This window comes from Peromyscus leucopus, chromosome 12 (assembly GCF_004664715.2).
Source record: "Peromyscus leucopus breed LL Stock chromosome 12, UCI_PerLeu_2.1, whole genome shotgun sequence".
Lineage (NCBI taxonomy): Eukaryota > Metazoa > Chordata > Mammalia > Rodentia > Cricetidae > Peromyscus > Peromyscus leucopus.
Window position 1 is genome coordinate 59,440,517 of NC_051073.1, and position 23,975 is coordinate 59,464,491.

Below are 23,975 nucleotides of genomic sequence, written 5' to 3' on the forward strand. Positions count from 1 at the left end.
TGAGCCATAGTCGGAAAGGAGGAGGCTGGGACTCTTTGCTTATTCATTTACTCAGGAATGTTGCAGACCTGAAGAAGAAATGAAGAAGACAGAGAAGCTACTGCCCCTCGGGGGAGGGGGCAGCGAATCGCCGCAGCTGACAGCTCTTCGTCTCTGGCAGGAGTAATGTCACAGGATATTATATCATGCTGTCTTGTTTCACCTCCATAACTGCAGCTGGTGTTGTTCTAAATACTTGACGGGTAAAAATTTAGACTTCATCATCACAAAACTAACAGAGCCAGTCTGACTCCAGACCTTGGCTCTGAACAACTATCTACCCACATGTTGTGGAAGATTGGGTGTGTGTGTGTGTGTGTGTGTGTGTGTGTCTATGTCTGTGTGTCTGTGTCTATGTCTCTGTGTTTGTATGTGCCTGTATGTCTGTCTCTGTGTGTGTCTGTATGTATGTCTCTCTGGGTGTATGTGCGTGTGCGTGCATGTGCGTGTGTGTGTGTGTGTGTGTGTGTGTGTGTGTGTGTGTGTGTGTGTGCCTGTGTGTCTGTGTGCCTCTGTGTCTGTATCTATGTCTGTGTGCCTGTGTGTCTGTGTGCCTGTGTGTCTGTCTGTGTCTGTGTCTATGTCTGTGTGTCTGTGTATGCTGGTGAAGGTTACTTCTAACAGCACAAAAGATTATGATTATGTGCAGAAATTTGAACTCAGGGCTCAGGAGATGGCTTCATGGGTAAAATTCCTGCTGCGAAAGAATGAGGAGCTGGATGTGATTCCCAGTGACCATGTAAAGCCAGTCATGTTGCGCACCTGTAATCCCAGTGCTCGGGAAGCAGAGGCAAGTGGATCCTAGAGGTTCCATGGCCATCAGTCTAGTGGGGTCAATGACCTCCAGCTTCAGTAAGAGAGCCTTCCACATGCACACACATACATGCACACACAAACTCGGGTGCTCATATACACAGGTACACATACCCACACTATGGAGTAAGTGATGTGCAACATGCTCTGATGACCAAGTGTAAAGGCAGGAGCCCAGAAAGAGTCAGTAGTCTTGGACAGGAAGAAAATTAGAAAAAGGTTAGAAAGTAAAGGCCACAGCCTAAGAGTGATCCCCCAAACAATCATCCAAATAGCAAAACAAAACAAAAGCCTTCATCAAAATTAATGGCCAATATTATTTGTAATCTGGAGAGTCTGCATAAGCATGAATCCTGCTTTTTCCTGAAGAATTCGAGTGCCTGTAGGTGCAGGCCACATTTCCCACGGAGGATGCAGCCAATCAGCAGAGGCGGCCCGCTTTTGGTGGAGACCAGAACTCCTCCTCCTCCTCCTTCTCCTCCTCCTCCTCCTCCCACATGACTGTATGACCCAGACTTTCCATACCCGCATCAAAGAGCCTTCGTGTAGAGAGCAGAAATAGCCACTAACCAGGGCAAAGCAGGCAGGAAGTCTGTCAGAGGCAGCCGCCGCACACACGTCAGGATCTTGTCAGCCCACCTCCTCCAGGAAGCCAGCCAGGTTCTTCTCATCTGAGATCTCTGCCCCAGAAAGAGGGAAGGGAAGGAGGAAGTGACTTGGGGTTGGAAGGGGACTAGATTGAGAAGTCAGTGGAGGAGATGAGAACTTGAGAGGAATGGAGAGTTGAGAGAGCAGAGGACAGAAAAGGGAACATGCCTGTCCCCTGGCTGATCCCTGGTTCTGTTTCCAGGGCTCTCTGGCTTAAACGTTCATGACTGTCAGGGAAAATAAAAGTCAGAAAAGAGGAGTGGAGTGGGGGACCCAAAAGCCAGCATTATTTATTTATTTGTTTGTTTGTTTGTTTGTTTGGGTATTTTTGGAGGGTCTTATTCGGTACAGGGGGCCTCAGGGAAAATATTTCCTCAGATCAAAGGAACTTTGTACAGATGGTTAACTTCTCTGAGCTACAGTTTCTTTGTCTGTTAGAACGCTGAATGGAGCCGGGTGGTGGTGGCGCATGCCTTTAATCCCAGCACTCGGGAGGCAGAGCCAGGGGGATCTCTGTGAGTTTGAGGCCAGCCTGGGCTACCAAGTGAGTCCCAGGAAAGGCTCAAAGCTACACAGAGAAACGCTGTCTCAAAAAAAAAAAAAAAAAAAAAAAAAACAGAACGCTGAATGGTTCCAAACTTCCAGGGGATAAGGAGAAAGTGAGCAAAGGGCTGAGTGTCAGGTGTGTGGGGGAGTGAGATGGAGCCCCTTGTTCCTGTGATGCCCAGGGTTCGTGCCTAGAACTTTCTATGCTTGTCACCCCCAAATCCTGGCAGCCACCTAATGGGTTAGATCTTTTCCACCAGTGGAAAAGAAGAAGAAAACCGTGATTCAGCTGCCAGCTCAGGCGACACAAATAGGAAGCAGAGTAAAGGCACTCACTCGCAAAGTGTCAAGCCATTCAGCATTCACGTTATATTAAAAAAAAAAAAAAGCGTGCTGGCATCCTTCTGACACCCGTCATATAGCATGATCTGCTAGAAGTTAAAATAGATTCAATTCCATACCCTACTGAATATTTGAAGTCACGGGCCATGTCGCGCTGGCAAGGGGGCTAACATCCTTGAAACTCAGTTTCCTCCCATGTCAAACATTTCACACTCATTTTGAAGATTTGATAAAGAACTGTAGGCATAGAGTAACAGCAGAAGGCCTGCCTCACTGGTTGACAGATCCTGGTTTAATCAGTAGGTACACTGAGCCACACTCCAAGTAGATACACTGAGCCACACTCTGAGTAGATACACTGAGCCACACTCCAAGTAGATACACTGAGCCACACTCTGAGTAGATACACTGAGCCACACTCCAAGTAGATACACTGAGCCACACTCCAAGTAGATACACTGAGCCACACTCCGAGTAGATACATGGAACCACACTCTGAGTAGATACACTGAGCCACATTCTGAGTAGATACACTGAGCCATACTCCAAGTAGATACACTGAGCCACACTCTGAGTAGATACATTGAGCCACATTCCCAACTAAGTATCAAGTACCGTGAATGCAAAGGGGAGAGAAATATGGTCCCCACCCCTGTGGCTTCCAGAACAAGAAAATTGAATACAATGAGAAACTGTTGAAACGGGTGAAGAAATAGCGTTGTCTGAGTGTGGGGAAGACACAGGCATCTTGAAAAGAGTGGATAAGGTTGACAGAAAGGCTTCGGTGGTAAAATATCCTTCATTATGAGGGCAAGTAGAAACTAGCCATTGAGGTACGGAAAGGGTTCCAGGCATGAGGAACAGCTCAGGCAACATTAACAAGGGCAAAAGGTCTTCACAGGGCCTGGAGGTCAGAAAACAGTAAATGTGGAGTATAACCATCAGGTAACTTGTACAGGATGATTAATGAAAACAGAAAAGTAAAATTGGATTTAGACAGTGAACAGCATTGAACGTCTCACTCAGAAGTGTGACCTCACTCATGAGGAACAAGGAACAGGTCATTTAAGTAAGGAAGTTGCATAGTCAGAAGACTGATGTCACAGTCCAGCAAGAAGTGATGAGGAATCCAAAACTGGTCACTAATGAATTAGAAGTAGCCGATGAGGAAGAAAGAGAGGGAAGAGCGACGGAACACAATGCATGAGAGCCGAGGTATGAAAATGGCCCACACACTTCTTTCTGACCACAGCCATCCCAAGGGACCAAAACAAAAACAAGAGGGCACCTCTTTTAAAAATAACCTCTTTTGTTTGTATGCAAATAGGCCAGACACAGTGAAAGTGTGACTTAAATGCTGTGTTTGTCTCCATGTCTCCAGTCCGGGACACACAATGATCATGTTGGTTTATAAATGGTCCTTCAATATCTCAGCTCTTCACATTCCAACCACACCATTCAGTGCAAGGCTCATTTCAGACTGTGTTCAGTCTAAAGAAAGCTCCAAGTGAGGCCCTTTCAGAAGTGAGCATCAGGTAGGGTGACATTTGGTTTTACTGAGCAAATATCTTCCAAGTAGCATCATCTGTTAGGATATTCTAGATAGAGGGTGTGAGGGAATAGAAAGGAGCTACAATCAATAAATAAATAAACAGACAAACAAACAAATAAATAAATGAAAACACCTCAGTGGTCCTATACCACTGACTTGAAAACTAAACCCAGGTGTGTGGGTATGTGAGTACATGTCTCAAGGGTTCACCAATGTCTTGTGCATTACTTCTGGTTACAAAGATACCACAGTGAAGTGAGCTTTTGGACACGCAGAGGTCCTTCTCCCAGCCCTGTAGTGAAGTGGAAGCTTTAAAAAAAAAATCTACTTTTTTTTAAACAAGTTTACTCATATAGACTGTGCTCTATGTGCCAAGTCTATTTTATTTTACTTTGCCATGCACACCTTATTTTGCACAAACCTTTTGCATAAGGTACTTTCATAAATCCTTGGCTTCCTCAAATTTGAAATACACAATCATTTGTTAAAATGTGTTACTTCTGTTATGTATTCTCTGCCCTCCTCTGAAAAGGCAGAAAAAACATGGACCGATGTCTTCCAGCAACTTTGACATTTAGAATATTACCTCATTCAGAGCTTTCTAAAAGAGGGTCCAAGGGAAATGGCAATTTCTCAGAATGTATAAGCCAACAAACAGAGCACTTGGCATTCAGAGCCTGAGTTCCTGAGTTCCCATTTAATGTTCTCAGCTAAGGTTGACAGGAACATGAGTGTGGGATCAGGTACTCAGTTTGAGTTCTAGGAAGTGACCTCACAGATGTTGGTGGTGCGTTGGTATTGTTTTAAATGGCTGCATGTGTTTCATTTGTCACAGAAAGGCTTTATGCTATTTGCCAAAGACAGGCCCTCCTAACTGGGGATGTTCTGGGGTGGAAAGAGAGTGGATGATACTGTACAGCAGGGTCAGGATGTAGAATTGTTAAAACGGAGGGCAAGTTAAGGATCCCTCCATCCATCCTGGCCCCAGGACCTCTCTGATTTGCTATGCGTGGTCCCTAGCTATTTCAGACGTGCTGTGAAGGGAAGGCAGCAGCTCCTGCAGAAGCCAGGTCTTGGAGGAGGGGAGACTTCGGTTGTGACCGGAACAGCCTAGTTAGAATCCACTTTGTGCTCTCAATATGGTGTTTAGTCTCCAGGGTGGTATGCCTGACTGAAGCTGAGCACGTTGACAATCTCATGGTGGTCAGCACCTGACCCTGCTGGATGGGCACGGGTCTCCTGCATTCAAGAGGCCCCAAGAGGGTAGGGATCTTCCTTCTCCAGCTCCCCTTGAGCCCAGAAATTTCCAATGGTGCAATGGCATCCATAATTGGGAAATGGAAAATATTGCTGAAATACAAAGGAGTAAAGAGAAATCATACATGTGTACATCTCTGTGTATCTCTAGAGTCTGCAGTTAACCCCAGTTCCTACGTAATCCTGATAACTGGCCAGCTCCTTCTACAGGGTGTCCAGGTGCCCAGTAGGCAGGCAAGATAGGAAGGGTCCTCTGGATGTCTTCTTCCAGCACCCTGGTCTCCAGTGTCCCTGGAGTGAGTGACGATCCCCTCATCTCTCCGTTATGGTTCTTCTCCACCTTAGTCTGCTTCCCTGACCTATAGTCTACCTAGTTTCCACACACTTCTCAGAAACCCCTGATTCCATTCTGCCATGTCTTTGCTGGACTGTAGCCCTCGATCAGAGCCCTGGGTGATGGGCTCATGGGCTCCTCATCTGCGGCAGCTGTTGTCACTAGCCCGGGGTCCACCCAGGCTGAGCTTCTTCGTGTTCTCTGTTATCTATCACTACATCTCTGCAGACAGGCCAACTCATAGCTCAGCAGCACCCCATGTAGATACCCCCACGGCAACTTTTATCCACTCGACAATGTTTTCATATAATCCCCCTTTAATATAAGGGAATGATGTCTTCAGCTCACATCAATATAGGTTGCTGTTAAAGTTTAGACATCTTTTTTATCAAGTGGTGCTGAGAAGAAAATAGGGTCTTTGAATTCATTTGCAAGCACCCTGTAAATACCCCATGTCTCTTTCTTTCTGACTCCTTCCTTGAGAACGTCCAGGTGAAGTGCGTCCCTGGGTCCTAGGTTTTATGTTCAGAAACTAATAGACTACCTCTGAAGAGATAATAGACCTTGGCTCTTTCCTAGCATGCATAAACGGTGGGTATAAATTTGCATCACGAGAAAGTGAATAAAGGACACTTGGGAGGAAAGTGGCCTCTGTTGGAGCTTGTGAGACAGGGCACCCCTTCCTGCTTCAAGGACTCACTTGTTTGACAAAAATACCACAGATGAGAAATATTGGAAAAGAAAAAGAAAAGGAAACCTCAATGCTTTTAACTATATAAAACATGCTCATGGTATAGACCAAGACTGCATCCCATGCCCCACTTAAAGAGAAAAGAAACCCACTGTGTTTCTAAGAATGTTCCTCCAGACCATAAAAGTAAAAGAAAAAGAAAAAAAGAAACTGGAAACCTTTATTTTTCTTAAATTTATCTGGCCTATGGAAAACTGGATTTTTTTTCTTTCACTTACTTAAGGAATTGACATAAAAAATTCTGTTTCTGCACCAGAGGTCTGCATAAATTATCAAGAGAGAAGCTATAAATACAACATTGGAGATTTTTCTCAGCACTGCTGCATGTGTGGCATTTCGGTGACCAGTGTGGACCATGGGGAAGTGAACCTTTGGACTGTGAAATGAATGCTAATTGACTTTCCCACCAGTGTAGGAGCCTCGAAAATGTCACATCATTAATTTAGTTGCTTTGCCAGGAATCGGTGTGTGTGGTTAGTGTGTGTATATCTTTACATTAATGGACTTTATTTTTAGAACAGTTGAATTTTTTTTTAATTGAGCAGATAGTACAGAGAATTCCCACCCTCCCTGTATCTGCCAGGCACCCAGCTTTCCCTATTGTTACCATCTTCTGGTAATACGTTTGTTAGGACCCAATACATAGATGCTAACACTTTAGTCGTAACCAAGCACACGCTTTAGAAGACTAAGTTTCTCTCTTTGTGTTTTACATGGTTTGGGCAAATGTGTACTACCATGACCACCATTACGCTATCATACACGACAGCATATGCCATCTGTTTATCGCCCTACCTTTGCCCTACCTTGATGGTTGCTCTGGCAACCACCCATCTCATTTTACAGTCTCCATGTGTTATCTTTTTCAGGATGTCATGTTATTGGAATTGTACAGTACATAGCCTGTTCAGACTGGCTTCTTTACTTAAGTTGAAATCATTTAACTTTTCATCCTGTATCTCATATCCTGGCGGCTTGTTAACATTCATCATTAAAACACATTCAATTACATGGATGTAGACGTTATCTGCTCACCTATGAAAGGGCATTTTTTTCCATGTAGATCACTTGAACATCTTCTTTGAAGGAAGCTATTTAAGTATTTTTTTTAATTTTAATATTTATTTTAATTTTTAATTCCATGTATGTGGTTGTGTGTGTGAGCATGTGCATAGGAGTACAGATGCCACCAGAAATATCAGACGCCCCTTAGAGCTGGAGTTCTGGGCAGCTGTGAACTGCCTGACGCCAGTGCTAGGAACCAAACTTGGGGCCCCCTTGTTTCCAGTTCTGGCGCAGTTATAAACAGGGCTGGCATAAGCCTTTGTGTGTGGGTATTTGTGTGGGTGCTGTCAGTGCGGTTACTAGCTCATATAACAAAAGCATGTGCAGTTTCTTAAGAACTTGCTGAATAGTCTTCCCAGCCATTTCTATCGCTGGTGTCCCTGCTGGAAACGAGTGAGCATTCCTGTTTGTCCACACAGTTGCCAGCATTTAGTAGTCTCTGGTTTTTATGCCGTCATCATTTTGACCTGCAGTTCTGTAATGGCATGGTGCTGGCTTTCTTTGCAACTATTATTTACCACCTGTATACCTTCTTTGGTACATTGTCAGATCTTTTCCCCATTTTTACATTGGGTTGTTTGTTTCCTTGTCATTGTATTTTAAGCGCTCTTTGTATATTTTGGATCAGAGCCTCTTCATCGTGTAGGTGTTTTGCTAATATTTTCCTCCCAGTCTGTGGCTTGTATTTATCCCCACTCTTAATAGTGCATGCTTATGTTTTACCAAGAAAGGCTTCTGCATGTACAGTTACAGTAGCAGTAAAAGGAAAATTCACTGTGAACGTTTCATGTGTTGTCCCGGAGGATAGGAGGGGCGTGTTAACTCCTCTAAGTTTCATTAAAAGGGCGGTTAGGTCCTAGGGATGGTGAGAGCTGCTCTGCTTTATTAGAGCTTGTAGGGCAGGGCTAAGAGTTAGAGGACAACTCACCACTGAGCTACACTGAGTCTCAATTAAGAAGAGTTCAGGAGGAAATGGAGAGACGGCTCAGCAGTGAAGAGCACTGGCCGCTCTTCCAGAGGACCCGGGTTCAATTCCCAGCACCCACATGGTGGTCACATCTCTAACTCCAGTCCCAGGGGATCGACTCTACACTGTCTCCTGGCTTCTGCAAGCACTGAACACATGGTGCACAGATATACATCCTGGCAAAATATTCACAGACATAAATAAAAATGAATAAATCTTCTTACTTTTGAAAAAAAAAAAGAACAGTTCAGGAATTCTGTCCACAGACCATTTTATTGGCCTTGCATGAGTGATATTTTATACAGGGTTTGAACTCTGTTCAGGATTATGAGTGAGTACATGTGAAGCAATCACTTTCCTTATTCAGTATGTGTGTGTGTGTGTGTGTGTGTGTGTGTGTGTGTGTATGTGTGTGTGTGTGTGTGTGTGTGTGTGTGTGTGTGTATGCCTGTGTGTGTTACTGGGATTGAACCAAGGGTTTTGCACATTCTGGGCAAGTGTGTGTGTGTGTGTGTGTGTGTGTGTGTGTGTGTGTTACTAGGATTGAACTCAGGGTTTTTCACTTTCTGGACAAGCACTTTGTCACTACACTAAATGCACAAACTTTATTTTCACTTTTTGTTTGAGATAGAGAGTCTCCCTAAGTTGCTCATACTGGTCTTGACCTCACTCTGTAGCCCAGAGAGGCCTTGAAGTGAGTGTCTTCCTGCCTCCAAAGTATAGAAGCCCAGTTCGTTCCACTCTACTGGTCACCCCAGGGGTTCCTTTCCCTTTTTTTTCAGCCCAGGCAGAATCCAAGAAGTTTATTTGGTGTCTGATGAAGGGCCTTGCATCCTAGTTTATGCTGGTTGCTATGGGGATGTGAGAACCTGCACTTGCAGAGCCCACAGTGGTCTGATGAGTCTGGCGGCTCCCTAAGCTCGCACACACTGATGGTAAGAATGCCTGCTGAGGGTCAGGTAGTGGTGGCGCACGTCTTTAATCCCAGCACTCGGGAGGCAGAGCCAGGCGGATCTCTGTGAGTTCGAGGTCAGCCTGGTCTACAGAGCAAGATCCAGGACAGGCACCAAAACTACACAGAGGAAAAAAAAAAAAAGACTATTTGCTGAGACTGCAACCCTGAGCAGGAAATATTGCCTCTCTAGGTGTGAGTCATCCACTGCTCAGGAAGTCATCACCATGGGAGCACAAAGGGAGGGGTACTTGGCTGCCCACTGCTCCTACGGCCCACACACCTCTCCCTTGTCTTCTCTTTCCCTTGCAGTTTAAAAGGAGGAAAAGAGATGCAGGGCCACCCACAAGAATCACCTATCCCGTGGGTCTTCATCACTCATACCCCCTTGCCCTAGCACACATCTCTGTATCAAGGATGCTCAGAAAACTAATACTAATAAACATCTCAATAAATAATGCTGTTATAAATTTTTATGGGAACTACTTTGTTCTGTATCAAAACCATTTCTACCACCATCAAGAATCCTTTTAGACTATTTTCCACCACAGGCCATGGTGGGCCATTTAGCAAACATACTGCTAAAATGGGAAACCGGACCTAAATATTTGTTTGGAAGTTCTAAGTGTTTTCAGGTTTCTGGCTCTGTCACACAGAATAGGTCTCAAGTAGGTACTCCCCAGAGGCCGTCTCTTGGGCAGTGATTGGGTGAGGACCTGTGGAAGGCATGCTCCCTGGCCCTGTCAAATGCCATCTCTGGCTCTTCTCCCTCCACAGCTTTTCCTTGCAGCCTTGGCTTGAGCTGCGAACATCCCTGGGAATGAGGAAGGAAGTGGAGTAATGAGGCAGAAAGCAGCTTCCCAAGGTTCCAGTAACTTCTTCCCCGCCAAATGCAAGGAACCAACCATTCAGATCAGCCCCCGCCCGTGTTCTGCATGATTAGCCACCACCCCTGTGCCACCCTGTTCACCCTCGCCTCTGACGACGGGGATGGGAGTCAGGGAAGACTTTTGACTGGCTGAGAGCTGGCCCTAAACACTGACACATAGACAAGAGGGGGCAGAGACTTGACCCAGGGTGTTCAAAGGAAACCATAGTCAGCCAGCCCCGTCACTGTGTCCAGCTGAGCGAGCTTTGACTAATCTAGTTCTAACTAGGAATGCTAGTTCTACACTGCTGACTTTACTCTGCTAGAGTGCATGTTACTCTCTCTGGGAGAGGGGGCTGACAGGAAGGATGCTGTTGACTGTGGTCCTAAAGACCACATAACCCATGGAGAGCAGTTAAGGCAGAGTTCTGGTCATTGGCTGAGAGGAGGAACTACTGAGGGATTTTGCATCTGTTTTCAGATCATCTAAAAGAGTCCAATATATATTCTAGGATGTAGGATAAGGCATCTAAATGGTACTTTACGGAGCCAGAGCTCAGGAGTGGTAAACCTGAGATCGTTATCACAATGACATTTTCATCTAGCTCTCTTAACAGGTGTTACCTTTCCTAGTATGACTGGTGAGAAAGCAAAGGCTAGACACGTGTCTATAGAGGTGACATGGAAAGATGACAACTTGAGAGACTGGAGCTGTCCCTAGGGCCCTTCATAGGCTCGCAACTCTAAATCTTAAAGTCAGAGAATCCTGTGATGCACTGTGGCCCTCAGGCAGCTGCCCACCTCATCACTCAAGCATGCCCTTGACTCCCTGCAACATACCCATGGGAGGAAGCTGGTCCTAGCAGGAACTGAAGAGATGTGGAAAGAGGGAAACAGTGAAGCAACCTCTCAAAAGAGAACAAGCACCCACTCCATGCCAGCATCTATGTTGAGTGCCAGTGTGTGCCATCCAGTTTAACCCTCAAGGCAAGCATGTTTAACACAATATTACCTCTGTGAGAAAGGCAAGGCCTATAGAAGTTAAAACTCTAGTGAGAACACACATTAGCAGCTGAGCCAGGATACAAATCTGGGTCTCTGGAGTTCCCAAACCCAGTGTGATGTGTTATTTTTATCCATCTTTTATTTCTAACAAATGATATTGCTTTCTAAAAAAAAAAACAAATTTACCCTTAACAAAAAGACAAAATAAATGTTCTTAAAATAAGTTAAAAGAAAAACACACATAATGGCAAGTGGTATGAGCAGCTACAATGGCAGAAGTCTGGTATTCAAAATATTTTGATGGAGCTGGTGATGTAACTCAGTGGACACGTGCCTGCTTAGAATGGGCAAGCCCTGGATTTGATCCCCAGAAAAATAAATTTTGATAGCAGCATATTCAATGTAACCTGCCTTGCCTTTTGATATGTATCTCTAAAGATTTATTTTATTTGTGTGTGTGTGTGTGTGTGTGTGTGTGTGTGTGTGTGTGTGTGTGTGTGTGAATAGCTGCCCATGGAGGCCAGAAGGAAATGTCAGATCCTTGGAGTTGCATGCATTTGTGAGCTGCCTAAAATGAGTGATGGAGTACAAAATCCAGTCCTCCAACAGAGGAGTAAGTGCCCTTGACCGCTGAGCCATCTCTCCAGTCCCCATCTTGTGTTTTGACTGGTGAGTTCAAGGAAAAGAAGAACATTTGAAAATTAAGTGAAATATTAAAGAATTCCCCTGAACTGGAATAAGCGGGTGATTTTTATGTGCTCCAATAAAGAAACCACATGGACCTTTTCAAACCAAAGAAAATGACTATTGTAAAATCCAGAGGGCACCCCCAATCCCAGTAGAGCCCACCAAAATAGAGTGTTTCTATGGTAAGTATATAGAGTTACTGGGGGAAAACAAGGACCTGGTGAGTCAGGACCCAGGACCCAGAAGGAGCCCTTGGTTTGAGCAGTTCTGGACTGAAGGTAACTGGGTTTTCGGATCTATTTGAGAAGAGCCATCATGAATTCTATGAACAGAAGGAAGATCTCTGTGGAAAGGTCAAAATAAAAATTGGAAAGACTCAGAAGGAAATAAGAAAGTGATAATGAAGACTCGTTAACTTTGCTATAAACCCTGTACCAGGTGAATACTTGCAAGTTTTAGCACCAAAATCTCATTTGGTTTTCATGCCCGCAACAAGGAAATCGATTATGGGCTGCATTTCACAGGCCAGAAGTCTGACTCTAGGATATCCAACGACTTATCCAGAGTCCAGTCGTCAAGCCAGGATTCAATGGGGGACCACCAACCCCAAACCCCACGCTCCTTCCCTGATGTATGACCCTCAACCAGTAGTCAAGAAACAACTGTTTCTGCATTCCTTCAGGGGTCCACAGCCAAGCCCTAAGAAAGCTGGTGAGGCACATTCTGTCCCGAGTTCACCTCAGAGGCACCTAAGTGCCCCGTCCAACCCAACTGACTAGAGAGCCAGTGCATATAAGAAAAAGGATCTGAGTACCTGGGGTGTCGGGGGTTGGTTATATATCCAGGTGTGTAAAATCTGTGAAAGAACCAGATTCAGAGAGCTCACTGGGCATTCACACACCTCTCACATTTCTGCTTTCGATACACACACACACACACACACACACACACACAACACACACTCAGAAGAGCCCCCTCCCCTGCCTAGGCATGGTGGACAAAAGTAATAGAAACATTCTAGAGTCAGACAGTCAGGACTAGATTAGACTAATCTAGCAATGAGGGTAGTGTGTGGAAACTGGCTTCTAGAAGGATCTATGGAGACGTCCTTCCTGAAGTACTCCTCTGCTCTCTGGTTGGGAGTGAGATCGCACAGAGCATAATTGCTAGCCACGGACTTCACGGATTTTACTCCTGGGACTCTGGGTGCATCAGGGAGGTGTCTGTTGTGTTTGTGAAAGGGGCTGTCTTTGGGGTTTTCCTCAGGGCTTTACACTTGCTGGCGTCTGAAGGCACACTCGTAGTCATTCTCGTCAGTGGAAATGCCCACTTGCCAGCAGAAGTTATCTGGAACCAAGTACGGACAGAGCCCTGCCGGCGCTGTCAGCCTCGCTAGTCAGTTCCCCTTTCTGTACCTGAGCTCTTCCTCAGTCCTCGGATTATTTCTCTCCGTGCACAGAGGCCCGGAGGCCTCGCGAGCTGAGAAGGCTCCTTTTACTTTTTTCTCCAGTTGAATTTTTTTTTTTTACTTCTACTTTTTTGGGTGTTTTTTAAGCTGCCACTTTTTTTTTTCAAGCTCCTGTAGTCCTCGGGAATGCTACCGTGTTTGTGTGTGTGGTCCTTGAGAGCCGCGGTGGAGAGGCGCTGGTGACATGCATGTCCTCAAGACATGTGCAGCCTGGTGAGCAGGGGAGGCAGAAAGCTACCTCTGGGGCAGATGTGCAGAGGTGGGCAGTCAGCTGGAGAGGGGCCGGGTGAGAGAGGGGAGAGGGTATATGCTTAAACCCTTTGCCGGTCGCACGTGCGTTTCTGACTGTCCCCATCAGATATGGGACGTTACTGAAATGAGTCTCCTCGGTCCAGATATCTGCTGTAGGGAGCCAAGAGACAGGACAGGCAGAAAATAGAAGGGGTCACTTACCAAATAGTTGGCAGCTGCTCTTGGTTTGGGAGTTGCTGGGGGTTCCCAGAGGCTCTGCTATAGAAAACGTTTTTCGGTGGGCATGGTACTGCCGGAGCTCCTAGACCGGGCAATGAGGAGGGAGGAAATTCCCACAGTTCTCTGCAGTGGTCTCTGATTGCTTGTTCGGTTTTTCTTTGACAGGCCCAGAAATCCTTTCCCTTCTTCATTCCTATCTAACTGATTCATCTCAATATTATAGGCCATTAGCTCATTTGGGGGGGGGGGGGAGGAGATAGACTACTCCTAGGTCAAAAAGGAGTCCAGGCAGTGGTTTGATGCGTTCCCTCATGCTGTGTACACATTTGCATTTGCAAATAGGCTTAAAATATTGCTTCCATTAATAGCAATGTGAGCTTCTGGAGAGACAGGTGAAACAACAAGGTTTAGCTAAAGGGAACTTCCCACTCCTCAAGCTATAATCATTAAGGAGTCGGCCATTCTTCTTAGAGTGAACTCTCATCTCTGGACTAAAACAAGTCTGCACACGCTCAGGAAGTGGGTCTCTGTTGAGTCTGCCGTTTGCTGCTGTACACACTGTGGATGTAATTCATAGAAGCTTCAAAGAAATCTATTTTTGAATATCAGTTCATTTATGGTTTAGCCTATGTCTGCTGACTTCACCAGATGTCCTAGGTCCGGGGAGTATCCAAGGAATGTAGGGAAGTTATAGTCCTGAAGCTCCTAACAGGAAGGCAATATTAATCACAGGGACACAGCCATTAGGTGACAAGGACATGGTTCTGTGTGGCTGCTAACTGAAACCGTGTTTAGTGCTTTCGGTTGTTTTAGCATCCCGGGGTGGAGAGGAGAATTTGATTTTATGAATTGGACATGGATGGGGAGAGGGGAAAATCCTGAAAGGTAAACCACCAAAACACACCAGCGCCTCCAGTAGAGAAATCAAAAGTTCAGAGGCTGTGTTTCAAAATGAGGTGGAAGTGGGAGCCGGGGGCGGGGAGTCTCTGGGCCAGGGGATTGCAGCTGAGAACTCACATCAGCACCATGGAAACAGATTTGACATGGGCCAGCAGGAGAGGGGAAACTCCTGGGAAGTCTTCCAGAAGGCGGCAAGGGTTGGCCCTGCACCTTTCAGAGCCAGGCAGATATGAGTATCAGAGGAAGAGGGAAGGACAGCAGGACCACAGCTCGGGCACAGCATCTTTAATTAGACCTTTGCCCTCCTCTCCACTCTCTTGTGGAAAGTTATTTCTGAATGCTATGTTGGGTACTCTTAGAATCCGGCTGGGAAATAGACGCCATTTTGACCACGAGTAGAGGAAGACAGAGTGTGCTTTCTGTACATTGTATCTCCCCGTCAAGGTTTAGAGACCTGAACCATGCCAAGCGTCCCATTCATTCCTTCTCTGAGTTCCATGTCCCATCTAAAGAAATTAACTTGAACTTAATTCCTGATAGCGAAAAGCAGATTGTTTTTTTTTTTTCTCTTCCGCATGGCACTTGCATTTTGTGGGGGCTTTCAAAAACGGCCTTGCCCAAAGGAATGAGTAAGAGGAAATCCCAAGGACTGGATAATATCATGGTGCATAGCATTGGAAGAGGGGACTGTCCCATAGATTGTGCCCTGACAACATTGGATTTTCTATTTGACCGTGGTTTTCGTTCTGAGGCAAGGAGAAAGGGGCTCCCCTGGGCACCAGGATGGGCAGTTGCCTATGGGTGAGTCTTGCAGCTCTGATTCCTGGCAGGTGAAGCTCTTGAGTTGGCTGGGCAGAGACCTAGGGAGGTAGCTGTCATGAGTTCACCTTTGGGTACTTTTTGGTAAAAAGGGAAAACTGGTTTTGAAAATCCATTAGTGCTTTGAAAAGGGGATAATCCCTGACTCAGAGAAGGCTGGCTAGAGCTAAGAGAACTAGGCATCTGTCTTATACCAAAACTTAACTGTTAGGGGACAGGAAACACTAAGTGATATTGCCATGCTCCTTCCGGGCAAGGGAGGAGGAAGGAACCTACAATTTAGTAGCTTAGTTTTATGAGAGGTGAGTCAAAGTATCCTTTTATTATTTGTGAATCTGATAATGTTCTTAATGTGTTGACATGCTCTGCTCCTGAATGAGTGACGGAAAGAACGATTAAAGAAAGGGAAAAAAAAAAGCTACGTGAAGCAGTTCTCTACAAATAAGAGGCCAGAGGGGATTTGCTCCAAGGGGATATGAGATACCGAGCTGGACAGATGTTGCCGCCTGAGCTAGAAGGAGACATGGCTGGGGAGGGAGCTGGGAGGAAGTGGAGGATCAGGCTGAGTGACGCAAGTTCATGGCCAATTGTCTCCGTCTCCAGTCTCTGGTGCCCTCAAGACACCAGGAAGCATTTGAGTTCTCACTGAGCATCCTGTACAGTCACCCCCTCCCTGTTATACCCACAGCTCCTACACTGCTACTCTTCATTCAGTCCGTGAGCCTTTTCATCTTGGCCTTCTCCGTCACTCTGATAGCATCCCTCTTTTCCCAGGCTGCTGATAGGCTGTTTTCTACAAGCTTTCATGCATTGTTTTGTTATTGTTGTTGTTTATTCTTCTTCCTTTTTTCCTTCCTTCCTATTTTCCTTCCTTCCTTCTTTTCTTCCTTCCTGAGCTATTAATCCCAAACTTCCAATTACCTATTGAATCAGATATAAATTCCTTATCTGACTTCCCAGCCTTGTTAAGCTCTCCTGCACTATTCACAGAAACGAATTCCCCATTATTTTTCCAGTTTCTCCCTAAGTCTAGTCAGCTTTAAAACAAACAAACTTGCTATAAAGAATATGGTCATTCTTCCATGTCCAAATGTCCTTAAAAGTTATTCTAGGGGCTGAAAAGATTTATTGAGGGACCTGGGGGTTAAGTGTACTGTTTGCTCTTCTAGAGGACCCTGGTTCTATTCCCAGCACCAACATGGTAGCTCACAACTGCCTGTAACTGCAATTTCAGGCAATCTGACAACCTCTTCTGGCCTTTGAAGATGCTGCATACATGTGCCGCACAGACATACATGCAGGCAAAACCCCAAATACAAAAAAAAAAAAAAGAAAAAGAAAAAATAATTTAAAAAAAACAAGCAACTCTATTTGTTTGTGTCACAGAACCTTACCAAAGCAATAGAGCATCAGATATGAATGTTCCCAAGACAAAGAAATGATGAAGGTTAGCGGGGATAGTTACACTACTTACCCTGATCTGATCATTGTTTGTTGTTTAAATGTTTTAAAATATCACATTGTGCCCTGAAGATATGTACAACCATCATTAAAAGTGTAAGACTGGGCTGGGGATGTAGCCTGGGAGCCTTGCCCAGCACTGCGGAAACAACAATTTGAGAAAAAAAAATTCTCAAAGACTATTATGCCAAGAAAAAAAATACATTGAACACAGGGGTGTGAGTATGGTGTGTGTGTGTGGTGTGTGTGTGTGTGTGTATGGGTGTGTGGGGTGTGTGTGTGTGTGTGTGGGTGGGTTTGTGCACACACAAAGACTGTGTGTGATGTTTAGCCAGGTGAAGTCATCAGCATTTAAGGGTAGCTTGCTGACAGCTGACCATGCTTCTTTAATTTACATTAAGCAGATGTGTAGGATGCCTAGTGTGAGGACTGCTTCACAGAATGTCCTGGAGTTAGCTGGAAGCTTGCAAAGCCTATCAAGGACAAAGCAGGTGGCAATGGCATTCAGTTCTTGAAAATGAACAGTTGTTGATGGGACAGGAGGAGACCTACTCTCAGAGGAGGACCCTTGAGCGGTGCGGTGGCTCAGCCTGAAGCCTGCAGAAGGGTCAGCATTGGTGGCCAGATCGTATGCTAGGCAGGGTTTCATCTGCCGGAACAGAAATGGGCTCCAGCAGCCACTCACTTGCCTGGCTCTGAGACCAAGGCAGAACCACGGCAGGCCCAGTTCTGACACCACCCCTTTCTCCTGTCTTTTCTGGGCTGTAGGAGGAGTGCTCGCTCTTGCCCGGGTCTCCTGGGGGAATCACTGCTAGTCAGCTGTGGCCTCTCTCTAGCCAGGGACATCCTCAGAGGGCACTGTACTGCCCACTATGTTAAAATGCAAAGAAAGGCCTCGGGTGGGATACAGGGAGATGAGATGCCAGGGACATCTTGTATTTTCTTTTTCCTAGGAATATAATGAGAACCTTGGTTGTGGGTTTTAAAGTCACAGAGCTCAAGCAGATAGCGTTTGAAGACTCCCCTTGAAGAGTCTCTGCTGTATTATTAGCCTATTTTTGCTGGAGCTGTTCTGGTGATAGAGTGCACACACCTCAAAAGGAAGTCTAGGCTTTGGTTGTGGCTGTTAAAAGTTCTTCCACCCCATCCCCCACACCCACACACCCCCACACCCCACCCCTCCACCCCCCACACCACCCCCACACCATCCCCCACACCACCCCCCACATCACCCCCACCCCTCCCCCACACCCCCACACACCACCCCACACCCCACCCCCACACCCCCACACACCACCCCCACCACCCCACACCACCCCACACCCCTCCCCCAGCCCCACCTCCGGAGCTGAAACCTGCCCCCCTGTGACACCTGGCCGCTGGCACTGCTGGTCTTTCAGTGTGTCTAGAGGCCCTTCACTATTTGCCCTTGGCCGTCACAGATCTGCAGAACCTTCTCCTCTTCAGGTTCACTAACCCGGGCCTTTTAATTGTTCCTCATTTGATATCATCACAATAAGCCCCAGTGAATCGTGCTGCCTTTTCAGTAGATAAACACTACTTCTGTCAGGGTCACCCAAGTGCAACCCTGGCCTCGCTGCCCAAGATACCGCAGTGATGTGGTCTGATTACCACAGAGGACATCGATCGGATGCTAGTTAAGGCAGGATTAATTCGGCTCAGGGTGTGGCTCAGTGGTGGGACACTTGACTAGCATGCCTCGGGCCCCAGGGCCATCTCCACCCCACTCTCCCTCCCACGAAAGAGACATACTTAATGTTGATGTATGTATTATATCACACTAATATTGGATAGTTTGTTTGCATAAGGTATTTCTCTAATGCCAGCTATTCTGCTCACACAGTTGTTAACCTAAAACCCAATTTTAGATCTTTATGCTAACCCTTACAGGGTTCACTGTGTTCATGCCTCTCTTTTTAGGTTTCACGAATATTCAGTTGACTGACTTTTGGTTAATTTTTGTGTCATTTGCATATTTCAAAAGAATCATGATTTCTATTGCTTTTATTCACAGTTTTAACAAATATATGAAAAGAAAACCAAAAAAGAGAAAAAGTCCTATAGTACCCAGACTGCTGTTAGTTTTTTGTTAACTTGATGCAAAGTAGGACATCTGGGAAGAGGTTCCCTCAGTTGAGAAAGTGGGTCCATCAAATTGGCCTGTAGGCAAGTTTCTTGACTAATTGTTGATGTGAGAGGGCCCAGCCAACTGTGGGAGATGATGCTGAGAAGCAAGAAATGTGAGCTTGAGGAGCAAGCCAGGAAGCCATGTCCTCCCAAGCCCTCTACTTCAGGTTTTGCCTCTGGGTTCCTGTTTCTGCCCTTACTTCCCCCTGTGGTGGGCTGTGATTGTGACATGTAACCCAAATAAACCCTTTCCTCCCCAGTTGCTTTTGCTCGCGGTCTTTCTCCCAGCAATAGAAAGCACACTAAGACACCCAGAGAGATCTGAGCTAGTTAAGAATGAGTCAACGTTTGAATGAGTGAATGAATGAATGAATAATTCTCATCAATGAATAATCCTTTCTCATCCTCCACCTCAAGCCATCAACATACCCAATTTATTGTAGTCCTAACTATTTCTTAATCAACACACTTCTCTATTTTTTTTTAAACCATCCCAGACCCAAATTGCTGTAGATGTCTTTCTGTATGATGTGAAAATGTGTTGCTGTCATTGATTGATAAATAAAACACTGATTGGCCAGTAGCCAGGCAGGAAGTAGTATAGGCGGGATAAACAGAGAAGAGAATTCTGGGAAGTGGAAGGCTGAGTGAGGAGATACTGCCAGCCACACCATGAAAAGCAAGGTGTAAAATATCAGTAAGCCACCAGCCACGTGGCAACTTATAGATTAATAGAAATGGGCGAATTTAAGACATAAGAGCTAGATAGCAAGAAGCATGAGCCATTAGCCCAAACAGTTTAAATAACATAAGTGTCTGTGCGCTTATTTGGGTCTGAGTGGCTGTGGGCCCAGGCGGGACTGGAGATAACTCCAGCTACACCAAATAGCTACCATTTTAACTTAAACAATTGCATTGACCAACGTCGTAAGCTTCTTGCCTCTCTCAGGCTCCTCTGCCGTCCATTTGTTGTACCAAAAAAATCTTTTTTAGTATAAAATTTTGGTTATGTCATTCTGCTATAATCTCTTTAGGGGTGGACATTTCTGTCGTGATGAAGAATAAAATCTTTAAATGGCCTGTGAAGCGAGTGTGTTCTGGCCCATGCTGAACTTTTTGGCCTTGTCTCCCACCTGCCTGCACTTCAACCACATGGACATTCTAGACTCTTTTCTCAAGGGTCTCACTGCCTCAGTGCCTTTGTACATGATATTGCTTTCGTTCAGAATCCTTTCTCTCTTCCCACCCACCCCCCAACTCTCCGCCTAATTAGTGAATCTGGATGTTTTCTTTATACATACGTTCCAAACTTTCCCCAGAGGCACAGCTGAAAACAGGGACTGTTTTACTCCTATGGTTATGGGGGTCAGGAATTAGGCCTCGGGGGGTTCTCCCATTCTCCATGGCATCAGTGCGCTCATTTGACAGAAGTAAACAGGGGGCATTTTAGTCATCTGTCTGGTAGCTTGGCAGATCCAACTGGAAGGCTGCACTCTGCTAAGATAGATGACCCAAACTTAGACGTGGGCTCTCCGTCACTGCGGTGTCAGGAGAAGGGAGCATCTTACATGGCGGGCTCAGGTCCTTAGAAAATACATTCCTAAAAGGACATGTAGGAGTTCCAAGGCTTTTCCTGACCTAGTTTCAGAAGCCCTGACACATTTTTTTTATACCAAGTTCTAATAGTCAAAGCAAGTCAATTGCGAGCCAGCCTTCGAGGCAGGAGGGGTGATTAGATGCCACATCTTTGTGTGAGGATATCTGAGGACAGGCGACCATATTGAGTCCACCACACCATCCTTCACATCTCAGTGTAAACAAGTTTCATAGTTTTTCAAGCACCGGGAACCTCTCTTCTGTAGCACTTGTCATAGTAAAAATTTTGTAAATATTTATTTATGTTCAATTGATAATGATCTTGCTCCTTCACCAAACTGCAGGAAGGAGAGCCATTTCTGACTTTGCTCACTGCTCAACCCCAGCACTGAGCACAGTGTGTGGCTCAATGGATATTTGTTGAAACACATGAATGCTTTAACAAGCACCTGATTCCATGCTGCTCTCAAAACATGTCACTGTGCCAGAGCCTTGTTAAGAATGAAAGCACATGACCCCCCAGCAATGTCCATTCTTCATAGTTCAGAAACTTCACATCAAAGATAATGCTAGCTGCTGTCAGCATGTGACTTCAGCTTTTGGGACTCTCTCAAGCGCCTCAGGACATGATGTCCCACTAGAGGCAGACAGAGGCTCCAGCAATGGGCGGCCTCGGGATCTGTGTCCTTCAGGCAGCAGGTGGACCCGCCCAGCAGTCGGCTTGTCCAACCATAAGCGTCCTAGGTCATAGAACAGTGGCTGGGCCCTGGTGCACTTGAACTATCAGACCTGGCCCTTCCTCCAGTGGTTGCGGCATCTGCTTCTGTTTGGAGCAAACGCTGCACACTCTGAAGAAGCTAAATTCAGCCACTCTCTGCAATGGTTTTCAGCTTGACTTATTTGTGGACACTCTGCCTTCCTTTCCAATGTTAGATGAGGGACCCAGACCTACACATCTTTAAATCTCCCTAAACCTTTACAAGCACTCGAATGATGAAGACATTCTGTAAACATTTGCCCGAAGGACTGTGGGAATGAACAACCTTGCGGAGTCAATAGCCCACGTAATTGCATTTCCCTAGCACCCCAGTTACCACTATGTCCAAGACAACGTCTTTTCCATTTCTTCCAGGAAACCCTTCTCCTGCTTCCTCTTTCCCACGAGTAGAGTCCTCTGTGTCAACCTCATCTCCTCTCTTCTGCCTCAACTAGACTCGTACACTCCTTCAGACCTGAGGAGGTCCGTTTTTTTACCTCTCTCTTTTCTGCCCACCTCCTCTTTTCCCCCAGAATCCCTGCGGTGTGCCGTGCTCAGCCCATTGCCTGTGAGGGACAGAGCACGCTAGTGCTCACTGCCTGGCAGAGGGGGTTGCAGCTAGAGTTTTCCTGCCTTGCCCACAGTCAGGACAAATCTTTGTCACCCGCCAGTCCCACAGCCGCTCAGACCCAACCAAGTAAACACAGAGACTTATTTTGTTTACAAACTGTATGGCTGTGGCATACCTTGCCACATAGCTCGTGGCTTACCGGTACTTTACATCTTCCTTGTCCTGGCGGCTGCTGCAGGCAGTGACTCCTTCTGCCTTCCTTTTTTTCTCCTCTCTGCTAGTCCCACCCATATTTCGTGCCTAGCCACGGCCAATCAGGTTTTATTTATTGACCAATCAGAGCAACTTGACATACAGACCATCCCCCAGCACAGCCAAGTGCAGACCATCTCAGACACCTGCACTCAGGCCGGTGGTCCTAATCATCCTCTATGCGGACCTGCTGGGTAAAGCCACAAAGAACCCAAGAAGGGCTCCCACAAGACATACAGACCATCCCCCAGCACAGCCAAGTGCAGACCATCTCAGACACCTGCACTCAGGCCCATGGTCCTAATCATCCTCTATGCGGACCTGCTGGGTAAAGCCATGAGGCATCCAAGAACGGGCTCCCACAGGACATACAGAACATCCCACAGTAGGGGATGCTCAAGCAGCATCTATGCAATGATTGATCTATAAGGACAAAACCCTCAAGATACAAATGGATGATTTGACCCCATCCTACCCCATCCTACCCCATCCCAGGGTTTCCTCAAGAGTCACATAGTGGTTTTAGGATGTGTTCTGGGAGTGTGATGCCTCCTCTCACCCCACCAGATTCAGAATATATTTTTGCTTGCTACCCATGCACTACTGAATCTGACTGGCACTTTTAAAGGAGCCAAGCTGTGTTCAAGAAAAGTCAGCAAAGTTGGATCCGTTTAAATCTCAATTCTGCTGTTACTGGGTACATGGCCTTGAACCATGTATCTTCAGGCCCTGAAACTGGTTCTCTATCTGTATTATGGGGGTGAACAATGTCACCTCGCCATGAAACACAGCAGGGTAATCAATCGTTCACCTGGCCATGGTTACTTCCGTTTTGTGAGGGCACAGGTACGCAAAGCCAGTGACAATGTCGCTCTGGGTTCTAGAATGTCACTCTTCTTATGTGAACATCGTTGCATTTTAGGTTCATCACTAGCTCACCCACCTCTCAGACCTTATTCTGCTTCTAGAGACAGAAATCTGTCAGAGAATCCCCCCTAAATTCTTAGGTTCTTTCCTTTCCCGCTGCCACTGCCGAGCGCCCCCTCGGAAAGTAAGACTTTCCATTTCTTGCGCCACCTGGTAAAAGTCTTAACTGTGTTTGAAGTTGGGGGGGTGGGGGGGGGGGGGGTGTGGGGTGTGGGGTGTGGGGTGGTGTGGTGGGGGGGTGGGGTTCAGTTCTGGGGAAGTGACATTTCTGCTCTTCTGAGCCAACGAGAGTGGAGGAGCTGGCTTCCTAACCTACACACACACACACACACACACACACACACACACACACACACACACATTCTCACACACTTCCTAAAAGGAAGGTTGTGTCAGTCTTTTAGAAATGGACACTGGAGATGTCTGTAGTATCTGCCAAGCTGGTGTGAAGTCTCCACGTGAGCATTAGGGATGCATCCCTGAAGAACCATGGCTGCCTGTTAGGCCAGGGTGTGAGGAGTGAGAAGATTGCTGTCCTGGAGCCCCTAAAGGGCTTTTGCTGGCATGGGGGGGGGCGCTTATCATTGGTAGTTGCAGAGGATAAAGCCAGTACTGAGCTGGGTATGGTTGTGCAAGCCTATAATCCCAGTACTTGGGAGGCTGAGGCAGGAGGATCCTGAGTTTGAGGCAACCCTGAGCTATAGAGCAAGACCCTGTCTCAAATCCTTACCCTGCAAAAAACAAAAACAAAAACAAAAACAAAAACAAACACCACTCAC

At 46.2% G+C, this 23,975-nt stretch overlaps 1 protein-coding gene across 2 annotated transcripts in view; it reads left to right on the plus strand.

The window, feature by feature from the left end:
• The window catches only part of Cd86 (CD86 molecule), a 69,175-nt gene that overhangs the window by 10,505 nt on the left and 34,695 nt on the right, over nt 1–23,975 (plus strand). The window contains exon 1 of one of the 2 annotated variants that reach the window (XM_028862268.2): nt 13,201–13,507. The exons of the other annotated variant lie outside the window; for it this stretch is intronic. Coding sequence (XP_028718101.1) covers nt 13,479–13,507 — 29 coding nt within the window. The 5' untranslated portion in view covers nt 13,201–13,478. Of the gene's footprint in view, nt 1–13,200; nt 13,508–23,975 lie in introns of those variants that run through there. 2 annotated transcript variants of the gene reach the window in all.